This window comes from Leucopleurus acutus (assembly GCF_964270905.1).
Source record: "Leucopleurus acutus genome assembly, chromosome: 7".
NCBI lineage: Eukaryota > Metazoa > Chordata > Mammalia > Artiodactyla > Delphinidae > Leucopleurus > Leucopleurus acutus.
The window spans coordinates 18,024,129-18,046,578 of NC_139150.1; the positions used below are offsets into that span (position 1 = coordinate 18,024,129).

The 22,450-nt window shown below is 47.9% G+C and overlaps 1 protein-coding gene across 1 annotated transcript in view; it reads right to left on the reverse strand.

Annotated features, from left to right (window-relative positions):
* Positions 1–22,450, reverse strand: part of PAPPA (pappalysin 1) — a gene marked incomplete at its 5' end in the record, with an annotated part of 255,185 nt that overhangs the window by 221,221 nt on the left and 11,514 nt on the right. The window contains one exon of the mRNA XM_082842115.1: positions 740–1,802. Coding sequence (XP_082698241.1) covers positions 740–1,802 — 1,063 coding nt within the window. The remainder of the gene's footprint in view (positions 1–739; positions 1,803–22,450) is intronic.

Genomic DNA, 22,450 nt, shown 5'->3' on the forward strand with positions numbered 1-22,450 from the left:
TATTCAGGCTGCAAGTCAGCTGTTCCTCTTTGACCTCCTGTACACACGGCACATGCTACCTTTCATTGTTCAAGAAACGACACATACGCTTATTAAGAGGTAATATAACCTGCTAGCCCCTAGAAGAGACATGTGCTTTACGTGCCCTCATTCAATCTTCAAAGCAGCTTGACAAAGTAGATACCATTGATTCCCATTTTACAGATGAGGAAATACCTTGTAAGAGGTCACAAAGTGAGGAAATAGACCTGAACCCGGTCTGTCTGGCCCCAGCCAATCCCAGCTTGACCAGCACTGCCCAACGGAACCTTCTGCGGTCACGGAAGCAGTCCTATCCCTCTGTCCAGTGTGGTAGCCACTATCCCCGGGCGGCCACTGGGTTCTTGAAACGTGGCTGGTGTGACTCAGGAACTGGATTTTAAACTGCATTTCATCTTCACTCATTTAAATGTAAACCGTCACACGTGGCCAGTGACTACAGCATTGGACAGCACGGCTCTTTATGACGCGGATATGTGCCCTCAGCCCAGGTGGCCCGGTTCAGACCCTGAGCCCCTCGCAAAGACGGGGTCCTAAGAGTTCCCTCAGCCCACAGGAGGCGCTCCGTAAATATGCTGGTAAGGGTCACAGTCCCTGTGATTACTTGGTCGATCTTCTGGGTGAACTGGAAGATTCCCGCAACCCCACTGGGCGTCGGGAGCCGCGCGGGGATCAAAAGAGGGAGGAGTCCGGCTCTTACCTGTGCGGAGAGTCGGGATCGAAGCAGGTCTTGGTGACATCGGTGATCTCGGGGTCACAGCACTCCCCGCCGTCGAAGTTGAACCGCTCGTAATTGCAGTCCATGTCGCACACCCTGTTCTGCTGCTTCTTGGTGAAGGCGGGGTGACGCAGGTGGCGGCAGTCCCCGCCATCGTGGCCCGTCAGCGTGTGGTTGCACTCGGGGTCGCAGTTCTCGTCCCCGATCTTGCTGATGTCGCAGTTGGCCAGGATGAGGCGGCGGCGCAGGGATGAGTTGCTCACCTCCAGCACCTCCAGCTCCCAGGAGATGTTGTAGTGCTTGAAGGCCTCGGCCAGCTGCCGGTGCTGGAAATCGATCTGCTGGCGGCTCACCGTGGGGTTCTCACGGCCATCGTCGTGGAGGTTGACCACGCGGTAGCGCACCGCCTTGGGCCGGCGGAAACGCGGCAGCTGGTTGTAGCTGGAGATGACCTTGGGGTTGTCACACAGCGTCTGCCCGCACAGAGGAGGCTCCAGACTCGTGTCCAGCAGGAAGCCACGGGCGCCGCTGGCCTCCACGCGGGGGCTACTGCCATCCTTCATGGGGGACCAGGCGCGCTTCACGTTGTCCCAGTTCTCCTGCAGGAGGAGCTGAGGTAGAGGAGCGTGGAGGCCGCGGGTCTCCATGTCCAGCAGGACCTCGCGCTGCGTCCTGGCCGCCTTCCACAGGCTGAAGCGCTCCACGTAGCCCCGGTAGTTGTGGTTCAGGGCGCTGCCTCCCAGCACGAGGACTTTACACTTCTGGGTCAGTGGGCTGAAAATGCCACCCACCTGCTCCCCAGAGGTTGCCACCTGGGCACCGTTCACATAGAGCTTCATCAGCCGCCCGTCGTAGGTGGCAGCCAGGTGTACCCACTGGCCTGGGAGGTAGCTGCGGTGGGCATTGATGGTGGTCACTTGCCGGGCCCGGTCTGTCTTCAAGGAGAAAAAGTAGCGTGGGTCTCTGTTGCCTTGGTCACTGACGGTGTGAATGCCCACGACCCATCCTCGGTCACGTGAGGCATAAGAACATTTGTCATATAGCCCTATGTGGCCCCAAAAGAGAAAGATGAATAAATAAAGGATGGAGGAAGGAGGAGGGTAAATTATTTCTCTCTGATAAAATTTATATCAGGATGTCCTAGACCAGGAAGTTTTCAAACCGTGCTCAGTGGGATCCTGGCAGTGACTAGCCAAACCTCTGGGACCACCTCTAGGGCAAGGCAAGGGCTAGAGGAAGGGAGAACACAGGTGAGTTACCTTGGGGAGGTTCTCACCACAACTTTAACCCATGTGGTTTCACTTTTTTTGGTTCTGAGTATGGGGCATACAAGAAAGATATTTGTTTGCAGAATAGGTACTTGAGCTAAAGAAAACAACAGTGATAATAACTAAAATCTGAAAACCTTTGATTTTGCAAAACTGTTGGATGGGGAAGAGGACTTTTTTAATTAAAAGCGTATTTTAAGTGTAGAATGACATAGGTGGTGAGAGGAAGAGGTGAGAGAACAATCAAAGAGATGATGATGAATAGAAGATGCTCATTTAGAAGGACAGCTCTGACTACCGTCACCGCAACTTTGGGCGCACATCAGCCACCAGCACTCATCAATGATCAGCGGTGGTGGCTTGTTGGGAAGGTTCCCTGGAGAAGTGAGGGTCAAGGGCTGCAAAGCTACTAGTAAAGCTTCTATCTGTAACAGGAGTCCTGGCTAGCCCCGACATTCACCCCCAAGGAAAGGCGGACTATCTGAGCTGGAAAGGTTTTTAAACACTTCCAACTCCTTCGCTCGAAAGGTAAGGAGGCTGAGACCCAGCGAACGGAAGGCATTTGTTAGGTTACATAGAGTCCCTGACAAATTTCCTGAGAGCCAATTCAAGCTTGCTTTTCTCTAACACGAATGCTAATATTTCAAAATAAAAAGCATCCTCTTAACATAAAAAGATGTTGGGGATGCCTTCATTAGTAAAATCTTCCAAGCCTCTATCGCAGGTCAGGCATTGTGCTAAGGTCTGTGTATGCATTAATTCATTCAATCCGTGTAGCACCCCCAAGGTGCTGATATTAACAGAGGAGGAAACAGAAATTGAAGGAAGTAAAGAGATGGATGGGTTTGAGGTCAACTGGTTGGTAAGTGGATCCCAGATCCATCGGACCCTGGGTCCACTGTCCTAGGGACTAACTCTATGGTAACTCCCTCTCCCTCATCAGTGCCACCAGGGATCTATCTGGATCAAACCACCTGCCTGGGGGTGTCCCAAGGTTTAGTTGGGTGTTTGGGAAAGTTCCAAGCCAGACATCTCTAGACTTACCCTGGGAACCTCAGGAAGTCACTTAGCGGATTCTCTCTGGATCTAATTATTTTTATACTCACCAACCCCCATTCCCAGTCTTTCTGGAATATACCCAGTGTCCTTGGCATGGACAGCCAGTTGGACGGGAAAGACTTTCTAATTAAGAGTGTATTTGAAGTGTTGGATGATGTATGAGGCCAGGTGGGAGGAGAAAGAGAGGAACAGGAGAATGAATAAAAGATGCTCGTTTAGAAGCACAGTCCCTACTTTCAGCCGGAGAACTGTTGCGGTCACCATAACTTTGAGTGTGCATCTGCCATTAGCACTCATGAAATGAGCACAGACGGCTTCCAGCAAAATCGGTAGAGGAGGCCCACACAGTCTGTACTCCTCTGTGGTCACTGGGGCCTTAGAATTTGTGTAACTCTCTCTGTTAGCAGCTGACATAGATGGCAGAAGTCTGCCTACACCTCTCCTACCACCACTCCTGTCCTATAATCCTTCACGTAATGGCCAGGGTCTCCTCCAACATCAGCCTGCTCTCACACCTTGACGAAGCACTAAGTACCTCCTCTGGGTCTTGGCTCTCTACCTGGAAAAGGAGGGGACTGAATGAGGTTCCCCCCACATGTTTGGTTAAGTCTGATTTTCTGTTCCCAAGCTTCCCAATGGCCAAAACAGAAACCGCCTCTACCAAGCAGCTTTCCCTGATGGTCCTCTGAGGAGCAATCCTTCTCTCCTCTGAATTCATTTTACTTTTTGGAAACTAGACACTTGTTCTCTGGTTTTGGAGTCTCCCCTAGACTGGATGCTTCTTGAGAGTGATGGCTCTGTTTGGGTCACCTGTACCCTGTCCAGAACCTTGCACTATTCCCTTGTACACAGCAGGCACTCAGCAAGTGTCTCATGAATGAGCACATGAATGATTCTAAACGGAGTGGGAGAAGAGAAAAAGGACAAACAGAATCAAAGGCACTGATTTATGTCTCCCTGGATAAAGGACAGAGAGAATCAGAAGACAGAGTGTGTTCTTGGTCAGGTAGAAAGAGCAGGATCTTTGGACTCCGGGTAATTCTGATGACAGCAATCACCGGCCGTACATCGGGGGCAGATCGCTGCACCTCTGTGGATCTTAATTCCCTCATCTGTACCTCTCTTTACGTATGCTGTCGTACTTAAAAGACACAGTGGCTCTACTACCCTTGGCGTACAGTGGCTGTCCAAATGGGAGTTCATTTTTAAGATGCTGGAGGGTCTGGGAGTGATGTCAAGGATGAAAAGTAGAAAATGACTAAAAACGAAATACAGAAACACCAGAGAGAGAGGGTACCCTAAAGGCATCTTGACTGATATATCAAGAGCTGGTAGGATGAGGGCTCAGAAAAGCACAAGTCCTCCTCAAATCCACTGGCAAACTCTACTTAGAAATCATAAACCCCCTTTGGCTTTGCTACTATTATGAGGCCTGCATGTTAAAAGCTACCTCCCCACTGACCGAGGCCAAAGCTCTGTCTCCGGGTTTGGAATGAGCTCCCCCAGGTCTGCTGCTGGCTACGGGAAGCAGGAGCGCACAGGCCCCTGGAGCACCCCCCTCTGGGGCCCCCCATCCCACCTCTCAGCTCACCTTCTCTTCCTCCCCTGGCCAACCCCTCCCCCTTAAACAGAAAATTCTTCTCATGAGAAAATTCACATCTGAAACAGGATCCTTTTCCCTCTCTCCTTCTCTCTCTCTTTCTCTCTCTCTGCAGGTTTTTATTTTGCCAGGGGCTCTCAGTCCTGGTTCTCCTGTTGCCTTTGGAAGGCGGCTGGCTGGGTTAGCAAGGTAAACTGTTTACACATCTGTAGGGTGCCCTCAGGTTCAGGACCTTCCCGGGGGCTGGGGACCCGGGCTCTGGCCACCTCCGTTTGCAGTTGAGAGATAAGAGGGTAGCAGCGAGAAAGGCTAGACTCTGTGACAGGGAGCGAAGGACCAAGAGGTGGCTTAGCCCCAGGAAGCAGAGAGGAAGGGCAAAGAGAACCCTCTCTTCTCTCTTTTCAGTGGAACCAAGAGGAAGCACATTAAGGGAAATGAGGACCTTGAAGCAGCGGCTTCAGAAGTTCAGGGGGAAATATTTACCTGGAGTGTTAGTGGTGAAAGGAAATCACTGAACTTCAAGAGGGATGGGGGTGGGGTGTAGTGGTGAATGGGATTTATTTCTGTACAGAAATAACGTAATCAACAGTAGTCACGTTTCAGAGGGCTGCAAGGGAGGCACTGATGTATCACCAGCCCAGAACGGGGTATCTGGGACCAGAGATCTGGGCTCAGCTTGCTGGATGACCTTGCCTGGGGACAAGTCACACCACCTCTCATGCTGCCAGGTCTCATTTCCCTCCTCTGAAAAAGGAGGGGCTAGGAGTAAATGATCGCCCCGCTACAATTTAAGAGCTCTTTTGTTCGCTGCTAGAATGGCTCCCTGTAAGCAGGAGACGCTTCAAAAACACGTGTTGATTGGAATCGGACGCCTCGTGTCATTGCCAGCTTTTGCACGCTTGGAGGATCGCGCCCTGTGTGTCTCCATCCCGGACAAGGAACAGCATTTGCCCTCGGGAAGACACAGGTGAACCCCACCACACCTCCACGCCACCCTTCCCCATGGTTCTCCAGGAAGACAGAGAGACACAGTGAAAGAAACAGTGAGAGCTGGTCTGAAGCCGGCACCATCTGTGTGGTCCCAGAGGTTGATCTCAGGGGATGCGTCCGCAGGGGGCGAGACGGAAGGCCACAGGCGATCCTGCACACCATCTACATCGAATTAGCATGAACCTGCCTCCAAGCTATAAGCACGTGGAAGCGGCAGGCAGCGAAAGTGCCAGAGCCCATTCGCCAGCCAAGGAGGTGACTGGGGCACCTGCACCGATGGAGAAGTAGAGGCCCAGACCGGGAAAGGGGCTGCCCTGGGTCTCGTGACCACCACCTGTCGCTTGAACCCTGGTCAGCTGGCCTCTCTAATGTGTCCCTATCTTCCTGCAGCTATAGGTTTCCTGGGAAAAGGGCTTCATATTCCAGCAGAAGTTTGATGTTTATTTATTTTTATTGCCTCTTTTTGGTCTCATCTCACCCCCGAGTTGAAGAGCATGTATGAAGGAGGCAAGTCCAAAGGCAGAAGGCTTCTAGGGAGTCTCCCAAAACCTATGCCAGGGCCATACTGGGAGAATCCCATGGGCTGTGGGGTCACCGTCTCAGGGCCACTGTAATGTCACTACCCCAGGGCAGTGCTGTGTGACCGCAGCACTCCAGCCCGGGTACAGATAAATCTTCCTCCTCCCGGTCCAAAACCTCATCACTTCCCTAATTACGCATTCAATGTCTGTTTCCTGAGTATGTCTGTTCGGTTCATTTCTAAATGCCCAGCATCCAACACAGCATCTGGTACCTTGCAGGTGCCCCATAGAGTCTGTCACTGAAAGTATAAAATAAAGGAAGGGAGGGAAGGAAGGACACTTCTCTACTGCTGTGTTCCTTATAAGAGCACATTACCCTTTGTTTAGAAACTTACTAAGCACCCCGTGCTTACTAAGTGCTTAATTCTCTTACTTCATCCTCACAACAAAACTATCAACGCAGCCCATTCTGCAGAGAAAACGTGGGCTCAGAAAGGCAGTGGCTTGTCCAAAGCAACACAGCTTAGAATCTGCATCCATAGGGTTCCCAGGCCCAGGTTCTTAATCGCATCACTGCATTAAGTGCTAAGTGCCAAACACTTTACTGTGGGCTGTTTGAGGACACGCCCCCCCCTCCAAAACTACTTCTGTAAGTTCAGCAGCGCCAACACAAGCAAGTGGAATCGAACTGCAAGCCAGGAGGCTGCTTTCTGTGTCGTTCTTCTGCCTGGACCTAAAAGAAATGGACTGAGAATCAGTGGTCCTTTATTACCAGTGCTTCATCTGTTCTACCTGGCTTGTCGCACGTCACTGGGACCCAAGATTCGCCTGGGCCTGGTTGTCTATCTGGAGTTTGAGATGCCTTCCTGGCCTTGTCCTTCAGCAACTGAACCTCCATCACTAGCCTCCTTGCTTGTTGGTTTCTGACCCAGCTCTGTGCCAATGTCCGGGCTCTATACTGCAATGTTCTTTTTCTTCATCTTTTCTTCGAGGTTGCCGTCACACGCCTGGCTGCCTGCCATCTTCTTTTCCATCTGTTATGGGCTGAAACGTGTGTCCCCCCGCCCCCGCCCGAAACTCATATGTTGGAAGTCTAGCCCCTAGTACCTCAGAATATGAACTGGTTTACAGATAGGGTCTTCAGTGAGATAGTTAGGTTAAAATGAGGTCACTCAGGGTGGGCCCTAATCCATTATGACTGCTGTCCCTATAAGAGGAGGAAATTCAGATACAAAGGGAAGACAATATGAAGACATAGGATGGAGAAGATGGGCATCTACAAGCCAAGGACAGAGGCCTCAGAAGAATCCAACCCTGCAGGCGCTCTGAGGTCAGACTCCTAGGCTCTAGCATTGTGAGAGGATGAATCTCTGCTATTTAAGCCACCCAGTGTGTGGTGCTTTGTTATGGTAACCTTAGCGAACTATAATACGACCGACCATTCAACAAGTTTTTTAAGCTCTCCCATTGAAACTTCTCTAAAATCTTTCACTGCCTCGTGCCCAGTTCAGAATCCTTCTTGGTTACAACACATTGCCTCAACTTAACTCGATTCCTATTGCGAGCAGGGCAAAGTGTATTAGGAGGATACAAAAATGGGTGGTGTCGTCACCACACAGGAAACTTTCCTCACAAGAGAGGGATGCTTCTGTATTCCAGCTTGAATGTGCACTTCTGAAGCCCCTGCTGTGTGTTGAGCGTGTACATAGCTGCTTCTGGGCCAAGGTGTCTTACATAACCCTCACAGCACCTTGTATAATAGGTGCTGTTTACAGAGGAGAAAACTGAGACTCAGAGGGGTCTGGTCACCTGTCCAAGGTCACACAGCACTAAGTGGTAGGAAAGACTGAAATTCAAGACTCCTGATTTCAAGTTCAGTTCCCCCACAGATGAGCAGGACCTCAGCTATGGGGACCTCGCCGTGCACTGGCATTTACATTGCATAAGGTATTATAAGTAACCTAGAGATGATGTGAAGTATACAGGAGGATGTGTGCAGAGTATATGCAAATGCTATGCCATTTTATATAAGGGACTTGAGCATCTGCAGATTTTGGTATCTGTGGTGGGTCTTGGAACCAATCCACTGTGGATACCAAGGGACAACTGTAATGATAATAATATAACAAGAATTTGCTAAACGCCTTTAGGTAGCAGTCTCTCTGCTAAGCACAGACAGCCCATTTAGCGCTCATAATAAGCCGGTGAAGTGGGCTTTACTGATATTCTTTTGACAGAGAAAGAAACAGGTGCAGAGAAGCTAAGTGATTTCCCTCCAAGGATCTCAGCTAGAGAGCACTGGATCACAGGCAGGCTGACTCTAAAGCCAGAGCTCTCTTCCAGCATGCTTTCCTTCAATGGGAAAAACTCTCAGCCCACGGTCAAGGTTCTTGTGTTCCAGCTCTGCCACTTCACTGCTGTGGGTCGACGGGCAAGCAGCACCCCCCCCCTCCCAGGGCATCGTCAAACCCTGCCTGTGAAATAGGAGGGTTGCATCAGATGGCCCCAAAGGTCCCTTCCATCTCAGACTCCCTGTGACTCTGAGATCGCAAGTCCTTCAGACGTCCCAGCCTTGGTTCCTGCTGCGGGAGATGTAAGGTAATGGACGAGCAGGGAGGAGGGAAAGGAAGGCCATTCCAGGCCCTCCAACTTACGGGGGTCCACTAGCTGTGGAACACCAGCCAGGGGGATACGAGCAGAGGTGAGAGGATGTGGGGATGAAAGGGGGGAATTTAGGTCAACAATCTGGTTTCTTTCAGGAGGCTAAAAAAATTAAAAGCTAAAGGTTGGAGCTGGTCCTTTTTTTGTTTGGTTTCATTTTGTTTTCCCTTCCATGATTTAATGGCTGGTATCAAAGCCACAGAGAAATGCTTGAGAGAGCAATCCTATGGAAAGCTTTTATCTGTCTAGAGGAGGGTGATTAAAACAGACAGATTTGGGTTAAGTACACCCATGGTCCCCGCACTTGGTTCAGTTGTGGGGGGGGGACCACCGAAACGACCCTGGAGGACTCGGCGGCACCAGGCATTCAGAGGAGGGCTGCGGCGTCACCGAGGTGGGCACCTGAGGGGCATCCTCACCCCTCCAGGCCCACCTTGGCTCAAAGGCCCTGCTCTTAGGCTCAGTGGGAGGAGGGGGCTTGGCATAAAACCCATCAACGCCTGGCTGGAGGCTTAGCCACACTCTCCTGAGCTCTGGACATCCCTGCCTCCTGGTGCGAGAGAGGCTGGAGCATCAAGGGTGACCCTTCGGAGCAATTCACAAGGTCAGGATTAGCTCAGGCGCCTCCTGTGCGTTGGCCGTGCGGGTGAATAGGTGGGGCCACATCTGCCTTTGCAGGTCCAGGAGGAACAGCATGACCAGCGTCCGTGGTAGCATCCGTGTCTGCCCTCTGCCTGTGTTCTTTTTTCTTCCCTGCTGGGAACCATTACCTGAAAACCCCCTGACACGCACTTTTCTACTAGCTGTGTGACCTTGGATGAGCTCGTTCAGCTCTCTGAGCCTGTTTTCCCATGTGTATTCCAGGCATTAAAAAGTCTTATCCTATATACTTCAAAGGTCTTTTTTGAGAGAGAAAGGAGATAAATGTACGCATACTTCCTTGTAAACTATTTAAGGCCATTCAGATGTAAGGCAAGGTTAACAAGAATATGTCCAAGGGTTCCTAAAAATCCATTTGCTGTATTAATACACAGACTTATATAACGTGCCTGGGATGGCAAAGTGCTCTGAAGGGCTCAAGGTGCCCCTGCGTTTCCCTCTGGATCTTTCCTCGCCAGTCGGCCTCCTTTGCTCACATGGAATCAGGCTCTGTGTAAACAGAATGGTCAGCGTTTTAGAGACCAATGAATGTACATTCAAATGCTGGCTCTGCCATTCGCCAGCTGTGTGACTTGGGAAAGTCAAGGCATCTCTCCTTGTATTGGTCTTCTCATCTGTAAAATGGGGATGATACTACCTACCTCCGCTGGTTGTAGGGGTAACTAATGAGATAATGAATGTACCCAGACTTGGCACGTGGGCTCTGGCAACATACCAAGCATTAAGCACTGTACCGTGCAGTCCCCAGCTCTGCTGCTCGTTAGCTATGTAGTCACGGGCAAAAACCCCTTCACCTCCCTGATAATAACAGTATTTAAGGCGCAGTGACATTTTAAGGATTTAGTACGAGAATACAAATACTCATTTGCATAGCACATGATAAATGTTAGCTACACTTTTTTAATTGGTATTGATAATAAACAGCTGTTCCTTTTCCTCAGAATCGGGAACATTTTTTTCCCCCTTCTTCTGTGCTGTTAAACGTTAACCTTTCCGACACTGTCCTCTGGAATACAGACCTGTTCATCGCTCTCTTTTTCACACAATGTCATCGAAATTGGTGCATATCAACTTAGAAAAAGGAAGTGGGTGGAGGAGAGGGAGAAAAAGACAAAGAAGAAAGAGGAGGAGGTGGGGGTAGAGGACGAAGAGGACAGAAAGACAGGAGGATGAGGAAGAGTCACGCGTCTTCATCTGTTCACCGTCAAAAGTTACTGTCGCACGAATCAGCCCCTGGTGGACTCAGCGGTGCTGATGTTGGAGCTGCCCTGGAGAAAAGCGCCTACCTTCGGTCTTTTCAGTGATTTGAGGACCTCCAAGCTCTCCCTGCTCACTCACCAACCCTAAGAGGCAACGGCACTGCTTCCCAGAAAACTGTCGAGACCGAAGCCTCCTGCCACCCTCACACCTCACAGCAGCCCCAAGCCCTTACTCTTTGCATTCATGGAATCAGGTATAGTCGGGACTGGAGGTTCCCTTAAAAGTCATTACATGACCTTTACCACCCAACTTCCTGCTTGAATCACCTGTACATCTCTACAAGTGATTGTGCATATTTCCAGAATCAGAGAACTTCTGATCACCTCCAGAAGGCCTTTGCACCATTGGGCATTTCTCAGTGCTCACCTAGCGTGAGCCAGCATCAGCGCCCTTTCCTTTCCACCCAGTGGTGCAGGACCTGGATTGCAGGAACCCACAGAGTTATTCAGTACCCTTGACCCCAAGAGAGCCTAGAGGTGTCTGAGGCTTTCCATCGTGCAATCCTTGGCTCTTCTTTCCCATAAATCAAAATCCCCGAGTCCTGCCTGATTTATTAGTCTAGCCATTCACCGATTCTTTCAACACATATTCACCGGGCATCCACTGTATCAAGCCCTGGCTAGACATTCGAGGCATTGAGCTATACTCTCTGGTGAGAGACCTGCTGTTCCCTCATGCTAATGCCAGTCCTTCTGTTGAGGCAACATAGATACAATAGGAGTTGATACTATGCAATCAGGGAGACCTATTGTTACCACACCTGCTTCTTTACATTATCCCTAGGATCATTACTCTGATTTGTTCTAATGCCACTCCAAGCCACATGAACCTACTGAGAAATAAACAGAGCCACCACTGATGATGTGTCATGTTCAAAGCCAAGAACTTTATCTGCGTCATCTCATTGGATTATTATAACTACTCTACGAGATAAGTTCTCTTGGTCCCATTTTAAGGGTGAGGAAACTGAGACTCAGAGTTGCATTGACTGGGCAAAGGTCATTTGACTTGTAATAACACAAATAGCATTAGAACCCAGCTCTCTGACTCCAAAGCCAGAGGCTTAACCAATGTCTTCTGTTGTGTATGGATAAGCATAAGCAGAAATTGTTTTTTAATTAAATATTTATTTCCTCATACAGTCAAGGTCTTAATCTTCTCCATGTTAATTATACACTCTGCCAATTATAACAATACAGGAAGCATTCCTGACACTCTTTGGAGTTTTAAAGTGTACAAAGGATCTTAATTATTTCATTTGCTTCTCCCAGAACTCTCTAAGAAACTGTGATTCTTCTCACACAAGTGGGGAAAGTGAGGCTCTGAGAGGGTAAAGAGTATGTATCTGTTTACCACTCTGAATCTAGAGCTTTCACAGGGTGCTTAGGACATTAGTCTTCAATAGACATTTGTTGAATGGATGAATGAGTGAGTGAATGAACCAATTAATGAACAAATGAAATACATGCCAAGACTTGTGAAGAAACCCAATTTGAAGATTCTGAGGTTCGGACCCATCTTTATAATACTGGAATAACAGTCCTGACTTGGAGGCAGGATAGGCAACCTTGTGACACTGGGTAAGCCCCTCTACTTCCTGGCCCTCAAATTTTCCATCCATCTAACAGGAGGTTGGCATGGGTGGGCATTAGGTTGGCTGTGTAAAATACTAAAAAGAACAACGAGAAGTCAGGAAAGGGGACTTCCCTGGTGGTTCAGTGGTAAAGAATCCACCTTCCAATGCAGGGGACGCGGGTTCCATCCCTGCTCGGGGAACTAAGATCCCACACGCGGTGGGGCAACTAAGCCCGCGCGCCACAACTACGGAGCCTCAACTAGGAGCGTCAACTAGAGAGCCTGCGTGCGGCCAACTACAGAGCCCACGTGCCCTGGAACCCACGCATCACAACTAGAGGGAAGCCCGCGCCACAACGAAAGATTCCGGCATGCCGCAACTAAGACCCGATGCACCCCCAAAAATAAAAAGTATAAAACAAAAGTCGGGAAGGCCGTTTGCCATATGACTAAGTTGTGTGGCCTGAGTCAAGTCGTGCTTTCTCTGGCCTCCTTTTCTCATCTGTGAAAGAAGACTGTGGTGAAATCACTTCCAGGGCTTTTCTTAAACACAGGGAAAAGAGTTCTAAATCGGGAGTGATGAGACATGAACATTTGTCCTGATTTGCCACTAAGGTACTGTCGATCTTGGGCAAATTCCTTTCATTCAGGCTGGGATCATGACTTTCATGGGCCCTGGGGACTTTTTCCTTCCTCTCTAAATATACATAAGTATATTTTATGATTGTATCGGTATCAAGATATATATAATCAAGAGGGTGGATTCATTATTACATATATATTATTATTATATTAGCTTTTTTCTTCTGATTTTAAAAGAAATTAAGCCATTTTTATGGGCCCCTTGAAAGTACTGTGGACCTCAGGCACTGTGCCAACTGCAGCTAATGGATGAGTCGGCCTTGGGTCCATCTCTACAAAAGATGGGTCTGCGTCTACAGAACAGCGTCGGAAGAGGTAGAGAGCGCCTGCGGCCAATCCAAGGAGCTCAAAGGGACGGGGAAGGTTCCCACGTGGGAGAGTCAAATGATGTAAATTTCATAAGTGACAGAGGCCCACAGCAAGTTATGTAAAAACGCACCCCAGACAGTATGGGTTGAGCTCTGGAAACAAAAGCTCCTCTCTGGGGCGAGCCTGCCATCACCTCATCCGGCCACCCTGTCACGGGTGAGCCTTTCAGGGAGAGAGATGGCGAAGGGAGATAAGGAAGGGACGCGGCCAGACAGGCAGATCCCTGCTTTGCCGGGCTGGTGCCGTCCGGAATTACTCTCCGAAGCAGGGAGGGGGCAACGCCAGCTGATGTGTGCTGAGCACTTGCTGCGCGCCAGGCTCTGTGCTCAGCTCTTTGCGTGGAGTAGCTCAGGAACCCTTCACAGTCATCCGAGCAGGGAGGTATTGTCATCTCCATTTTACAGGTGAGAAAAATGCTACTCAGAGAAGCCCAACTAACTTGCCCGAGCCCGAGTAACTCACTGACTAATGACAGAGATGGGATTCAAAGCCAGGCAATGAGTCTCAAGGGTTCACACACTTAAGTTCTGAATTATGCTGCCCAGCCGGGGAACACTGATTACATGAGGACGAGAAGGAGCTTTTAATTATAAATAAAGAAAGCATAATCGAGTAAGTTCTAGTAGAGGTATAAGCCAAAGAGCTCAGCGGAGGGAGCACTGGAATCAGACTAGGAGGCTCCGGGAAGTTTTCTTGGACGAGTGACACAAGAACTGAGCTTGCACAAGGAACAGGAATTTGGTGGCGGCGGGGAGGAGGCTGGGCAAAGACCCTCTAACAGAAGACGAAGGATGAGCAGAGGCAAGAGCTGTGAAGTCACCGGAAGATGACTCTGGAGATGAAGAAGACATCTGCTTTTGATGGGACTGACGGTGCACATAAAGGGAAATGGGATAGCGAGGGGCGTCTAAGGCTCGATTGTAAAGGGCTGCGAGCGCCATGCCAAGAGATCTGAAGTTTATTCCATAGACAATAGGGAATCATTGGTGGGTTCTGAGAAAGAGAGTCCATGGGGGTAGGGATCATTAGCTAGGGATTTCATGATGCTCTTATCGATAGGGCCACAGAGCTGAAAGAACGAGGACTCCTATCTCAGGACTCCCTGCCCAATGCTCATTGGCAATCTGGAGCCATTCATCCTTAAAGACTTACCACGAAAAGCATGGAATGTAAGCAAAATTTTGAAAAGAAGGCTGATAGACTTTTCAGATAGGAATTTTCTATTGTTTTGATATCTGCTAGAAAATCATAAATTATGACTCAAAGGAGCTCTTTAAAACTCCAGATGGATAAATGGTATTTAGATGCTGCCTGGGACTTCAGAATTTAAATTTTATTCCGCTAGGTGGAGAATGCTCTAGCCCAGCCTTAAGCTTGGTCTCTAATTGACCTTGATGAAATATCATCTACCTTCCGGGGCTTGCTTCCCTCATCTGCTCAACTAGGAGAGAGTGGAGAGTGAAATCTCTAAGTTCTTCTCCACCTCTGATAGCCTCTCACATAAACTCTTGAGGTGCACGTATTCTACCTCCCGTGAATTCACACTCTGAGTGCTGAGCCTGGGACCTGACACGAGGTAGAGCCAATAAACAATTGTTGAATGCGTGGAACGAACTGAGCTTTTAATTCAAGACTCCCGTGGAATCCTCAGGGGATTTTAAATAGAAAGTTCGGAATCGGTGACAATTTTTTTTAAACAGAAAACCGTAAAAACAAGCAGATCGATGACCCAGACAGGTTAGTATTTCCTCTCTGGCTGTAAAAGATGCTGAGGAACTGAAAGACTCTGGAATAGAGAAAAGACCGATGGTGAGGAGGCCCAGGGCCCTGCAAGATCCAGGGGGAAACTAAATGCGATAAAGCACGGAGGTGGGAAGAGTGTTCTAAGAACACCAGACAATTCTGTTTAATCGGAAGAGTCCACGTAAGACAACTGTTCACAACCAGTGAATATGTGGTGATGTTCCTGCAGACATTTTTGATCGCCACAGCTGGGGGTGGCGGGGAGTCGCTTCTGCATCTAGTGGGTAGAGGCCAGGGATGCCGCTAAACATCTTACGATGTACAGGACGGACTCCCACAACAAAGAATAATCCATTCCAAAATGTCACCTGTGCTGAGGCTGAGGACCCCCGACATAAGGAACTAGGAAATGTTATGGTAGGAAACAATGTCTGAGGAGGAAGTTCAACGTGAGGCTAAGGAATTCTGACCTGATCTGGAGAGGTTTGTGGAAGAATGGTTAGAACCTGGATTCTGGGGACTAATTCTACCCAGTACTTGCTGTGTGACCTTCGGCAAGTCACTTAACTTTCCCATGTCTCAGTTCTCTTATATGGAAAACTGGGATTATAATAGCATCTATATCAAAGGGTCCTTGTGAGGATTAAAGAGTTAATACATGCAAACTCCTCGGAACAGTGTCTGGCACACGTTACGTGCTAAATATGTTAGCTATTATCATTACCATGTGTAGGTAATAGGGAGCTATAGTCAACTCAAGTTCGAGAGAGTAACAAAAGAATTGCTTCAGTTGCTGATAATCCTAGAAAAGTGATCTAGAGCTGTAGGATCATCATGTGACTATTATATCCACCCAATTAATACTCCTTCTTCAATCAGCTTCTGCTTCAGATGACACGGCAGGCTGGATGTGTGTGGGTCTGCCTTGCTGTTCTCAAGCCACTCCCTGTCGGGGCTCTGTTTTCCAAATATCCATGAGGCCCAAACCAGCATCCAACTGCCTCTGCAGTCCAGGATCCTCACGGTTTTAATGAATAAGTGGAAGGAGACAGAGGAAGCCAGACATGAAGACAGATGGAAAGATGGAAAGGCAGGAAGCCTTCCACAAAAGCTGCTGCCAGGGATATACCCTGTTCGCAGGGATTCCAAGGACAGAGTTGGGGGCGTGTTTTAGAGGTTTGTCTGAGCTACTGATACTGTTCTCTGGGAGCCCTTGTTTGTAAACAGATATTTCTGCTGACGCTGGGCTTTGTAAGGGCGGACAGAGTTGGGTGAGGGGGAGAGTGTTAGAGAAAAAGGCAGGTTGTGTCCGCGAGCCTTAGACCATGTGTTTGTTGTTGAGAATACAAAGACCTCACTGTATTAAATGAAAATGCTTGTTTTACAAGGCGAGTGGGAATATGATAGGTACATGTCGAATGCTTCGGAAACTGAAACAACCCCATGCCACGAGGGCTTCCTGCTACATCATGCATCCAGGGGCACACGCGGATCATGAAGGCTCAGAATCACTCTACCAGGGCTTTGGGGTTTGTGGGCAAAGAGAGTCCCAGGAGCTAGGTGACGGTTGGCTCCCTTTTCTGCTCCCCTTATAAAGCCTGTCCTTTCCCAAGGAGCCCTGCCTCTACGGCGCATTCTCTATTGGTTTCCCACTACCTGCTGACCCAAGGGTAGAATCTGTTATTGATCTAAAATATTAGTGTTGATAAAGAAGCCTCCAGGAGTCTAGACCCAGACTCGGAGCACTACTGGAAATACTTATAATTATGTAACTAAGCAGGCATAGCTCATTTTTCTCAAAGCAGTTTTCAGCTTCTGAAGTGAGGTTTTCAAAATGTACTCTAGTAGAAGTGAAGGGTGCAACGGAGGTTTCTCAGGAGATTTTTTTTCAAGGACTCACAGTGGCAGAAGAATAAGAATTGGAGTCTCCGAACTCTTGCCCTAGCCCTAGCATAGAGCCTGGTAATAGAAGGTCACATGGGTGGAAGGATAGACTGGTGAGGGCATGGGTTGATGGAGAGATCTAAGTATGGAGGAGGTCAAGAGGGAGAGAGGGAGGGAAGGAGAAAGGGAGAGAAGGACGAAGGGAAAAGGAAGGAAGCGAGGGAGGGAAGAAGGGTAGGTGGGTGGATGGTTGGATGACGTTTGGATGGATGGACGAGTAGATGGATGTTTGGATTCACAGATTCATGGGTAAAATCCACAGGGAATAATTATGATCAGGACCACCTAAGGCCACATTTGAAGTGAACTTGACTGGTTTAAAACTCAGAGACCAGAGTTTGAATAAACAAAGTTGTAGATTATATTTCTAAGGAATAAACTACTCCTCAGAGGGAAGAAAAGTCCCCAATTCTATTTACTCCAGCAAGGGTACAGATGAAGGAAAGTGCAATTCCTCAGTCTGATATGACAACTCCACATCAACATTCTCATTTTCACAGATCTCCTAGAATGTTCAGATTTTAGAGCTGGGACCGGGCTTCAGGAAATGACCTCATATGCCCCCTTCTTTTAGGCATTTAAGTCATCATTTGGGGGCCATAGACCCCTTTTAGAAAGTGATGAAAACTTTCGACCCTCTCCCCAGAAAACTGTGCAGAGCCTCAAATTTTTACATAAAATGTCTTGGGTTCACAAATCTCTTCAAGTCCTCCTGGAACAAAGTGCAAGGAACCCCCCACCTCCTCTATTGATCTCAAGTATTAGTGCTATTCAGGTATTGTACTTGGTAATGACACTAGTAAGGAAATGGTAATGATAGCAATCAAAACACTAAGTCATAACTAAAGTAATAATATCAACAATCAATTCACACCACAATAGTGGTATAATTGAGATTCTACTCTTGGTCTCATGCCATTCATTTTCCACATAGAGGTCAGAGTGATCTTTGGAAAACATACACCAGATCCTGTAACTTCCTTGTTTGAAACTCTGATAACTGTCTAGTTCATCTAGATTATAATCCACGTTCTATCACCTGGGCTGCCTTTAGCTCCAGACACACATGACTCCCAATGGCTTGAATTATCTGCTCCTTCAACATCCTGAGCTTGTCCTGCCTCATGGTCTATGTGTTAGCTCTTCCGGCACTCGCTCTCTCTCTCTCTCTCTCTCTCTCTGGAACTCTGGAACTCTCTTCACTTGTCTTTTCATGTGGCTTGTTCCTCCCCTTCTGTCGTTCAAGCTTCAGCTTGGTCACCTACAGCGATGTTCTTCAACTCCAGTCATTCTCCACGGCACCCACTTCTTGTCACTTGTCACTATTATCACTATTGTCACTATTAATACACAAGCCCTTACAATTGTTTTCCTGTTTACTGGCTTTCTCTCCTCGCAAGAACAAAGTCCATGAGATCAGGGACCTGCACTGTCTTGCTCAGTGCTGCAACTCTAAGAGTATTGGGCACATATGACATATTTGTCGACTCTATGGAGACACATAGAGTTTTTAAAAAAAATTTTTTGGAAGCCTTGGGGTGGTCTAATCTCTTCCACTCTTTGGACTTTAGACTTCCCAGCTGTAAAAAGGATATTTTGGGCCCTATCCAACTATAGGATTCAATGATCTGAAATCTTTGTGACCAAGTTCAAGAGAGCTGGGCCCAAATTCCAGGACAATATGGCAGGACAGAAGGAATGGTCTCTGTCCGGAATCTGGAATGGAACTTGGGATCATTTCCTTGCCTCCTCTGGAAATCAGATTCTCTCCATCTGTGAACTGAGCAGACAGGACCAGATGCATTGCAAATTTACAGCATCTATTCATCCAGAAGTTCACTCAAATATCTGCTGAACCCCAGCAATGTGCCAGGCCCCGGGAAGGGGCACTGAGCATGGCAGACATGATTCTCGCCATCACTCTGCTTTCATATCCTCTGGGAGGTCTCCAAGGCACAGGTGAGGCATGCAGGAACAGCACGGGCACATCCCACACAATTGCACCTGGTTCTTTAGCAGCTCTCTCCAGGGATGGGATTGGAGAAGCTGAGAGGAAACCGTGGGGAAAAGGACTTAGAACCAACAGAATGGTACACTGGCTGGCTCAGCAGGAAGAAGGGAGGCTCAGGAATAGGGAAAGGTGGGAAGAATATATACAGGTAACGGGTCAGCTCAGAGAAACCAGAGCCATATGGAACGGCTAATATCATTCATAACACACTTGCCCACATTGCTTGGTCCTTCCTAAGACTCCTATCATTCCTCAAAGCACCTTTCCTTCACAGCACCCACTTTCAATCACACTCTTTTCTCCCTTATTTGGAGCCATCTCCAATTCATTTAACAAAGTTTACCAAGCACCACTGGCATGGCTGGTACTGTGCGACAGGTAGGAATAAAGCAGGGATGAAGACAGAAATGGTCTCTGCTCCTAAGGAGCCTGGAGACAAGTGGAGAAAGACAGACATGTACGAAAGCACCACAACAGAGTGATAAATGCAATAAGGGGTTGTTGGATTTGATGTGGGTGGTGACACTGAATTGTCCAATCATTTCCTAGTGTCATACTCCTAAAAGCTACTCTAAGTCAAGGTCCTCAGCTGAGACATGAAGCAAAAAGTGTTTATTGTTCTACTTTGATTTGTGTCTCTACATTTAAAATGGCACGCATGGTATATCCACACGCAGGGCAAGGCACACACTACACGTACATGAACATGTTCATTGTTGGTGAACAATTCTCCCACCGTTCCAGGTGGAAGGGGTCTCTTACGCCTCTGAAATCTCAGAGCACATTATAGCCCCCATAATGAACACGGGTGTGCAACAACACAGTTTTTCTGCCTCTGTGCTCTTCCGGGGCTCTATTAATTGCTTAGTTATAGCGGTTACCATGTCATGTATCTGTTTACCAGTCTGCTTCTGCCACTAGGACTGGGAGTTCCTCAAGGGATGGAACCGTGCCCCGTTCTCCTTTTTAATCCCCATTTCCTTGCTTGATGTGTAATACACAAAGACATAAAGATCGCTCAATAATTATCTATCAAATAGATGGATAGATGGATGGATGGATGGATAAATGGGTGGGTGCAAGGAAGGAAGGAAGGAAGGAAGGGAGGGAGGAAGGGAGGGAGGTTTACCTCTCTAAATAAACTGCCGTTTACTACTGAACTTCACAGAATGCCTAGGACAGAGGTTTGTCACATAAGAAATACTTAAGAAAAGTTAATGAACAGCTGTACGACATTTTCTAATAAGCTCGCTGCTGTGAACCCACAGATGTAACCATAATCCAATACTGTAGAGGAAAACAAACTGGTCCAGTGGAAAAAGCACTGATTAGGGAGTCAAGAGATCGGAATTCTACTTTCAATTTTGCTACCAGTTTGCTGCTTCACCGTACTCAACTCAACTCAGCTTAATTTAACAAGTTAACTTGCCTGGATCTCAGTTTCTCCATCTATAAACTGAGCAGATTTTAAAATGCAAACTAATGTCTTGGGAAAGGGATGAACAAGATACCATATTGGTTTCTAGCAGATCAGCTCTAATCAACCCAGTTGGGCTGTTCTGTAAAGGGGTCATCCTGAGAGCTTACCACTGGCTCTACAGAGGCCTAATCGGCTCCAATGAGAGCACATCACAAATCAGCCTTGTTAACTCCAGAGTCATTCTTCTGCTCAGAACCCCATAGTTCATGCAGCACGATAACCTGCACAGGTCCCACACTGGTTCAGAATGGATCAGGTCCATCCTCAAAGGGTGACAGTGTATTTCCTTTGAGAATATTTGGGGGAATATGCCCCAGGCTTTGATTCCCGAAAGAGGAATCCGGAAATGTTTTTGGCAGAGAGAATCCTTGAAAGTGTATTATCTCCTGGTAGACTGGGAAATGCTCTGGTGGACATAAAGGGTCTGTTTGCTCAAAAGTCACTGGCAAATAAAATATATTCTGCACAACAAAGAGATTTCTTAGCCAATCTCTTTAAAGTCTTATAATGTTCATTCCAATTTTTCTTCCATGTCTCTCTCCCTCCATTCCTTCCCTTTTTGTTCTACAATCTCTAGATGTTTGCATTAGCCACTGGGGGTACCATCACCCATCCACCCAACCATCCACCTATCCATTCATCATTCACTCCTATATTCATCCTCTGATGGAACACTTACTGAACAGCTACTGTATTTTAAGCAATGTACTAGGCCCTGTGGATAGAGATAAAATTAAACTGGCCTTTTCTTGAACCCCAGCTCCACCATCCTTAAGCTGTGAGGCCTACAGCAAGTCATGTCACTTTCTAAACCTAATTCAACGGGTCCAAAGTGTAGCACTCAGCACAGTGCCGGAACATAGTAAGTGCTCATTGTAAGCTAGCTGCTTTTATTACTCTTATTACTGCTGAGAATGCGTGCTCTCCCCCCAAGGGTACATAAACAGCGGATGGAGGATTCCAGATCCCGAGGTCACCACAAGGTCTCACAAGATCAAGGGAAGCAGAGGGGAAGAAGGCCCGCTGATCAGAAAGGAGGGAAATGGATGAAAACGCAGGCAACAGATATGACTGCTAGGACACTTGAGCCCTGAAAAGCACCTGATAAGGGGAGAGGGGTGAAATCTGAGAGGAGAGCAAAGCTTGGGATTATGTGCTGCAGTTCACACACAAAACAAATGCTTTGCAAACAGGCGAAGGGCTGAGAGGGCAAGACCCAGGCTAAAACGTGGCTTGGATTAGAAAGGCCAAAATGTGAGTTGAGGAGGCATTTAAATACACTGCCCCCCCGCCCCCCACCACCGCCTGGAAGGCCGGATATCTTTTCCCTTCTGACTGCTCTGCTCAAGGGGAAATGGAATTAACCACTGTGTAACGTTTTTGAGTGTGACGCACGGGCCAGGTCATGTGCTTTGGGTTACGTAATGCAACATGCCCAAGCTCTTTCTCCCAGAATCATCAGAAATTTAGCTGGTTCTCTCATCCAGTCATGCATTCATTAAACAAAAATACCTATAGTTCCTTTATAAGCCAGGCACTTGGCTAGGCAGTGGAGAAGAGGAGAGGACCCCAGATATGCAGAGAATGAAATGTGATAAAGAATTCCAGGTGTTTCGATAAATGTGTGCAGAAGGTATAGTAGAGATAGATGGATAAGGGACGGGGGGCAACCAGTTATACTTGGGGAAGAGTCAGAAAGGGCTTCCCACAAGAGGGGAACATTGAGCAGAATCCTACAGAGGCTTAAGTGTCCTGCAAAATGGTGCCTGGGGATTTAGGAGGTATGTTATATAATGAAAATGATGGGAAAAAAGCCTAAGGCCTCTATCTGGTGGAACTGTAGATAATTCCAGCGCTACTGAAAGGCCTATAGCTACAGGCAGTAGAGTCAGATCTGCATTTTAGAAAGA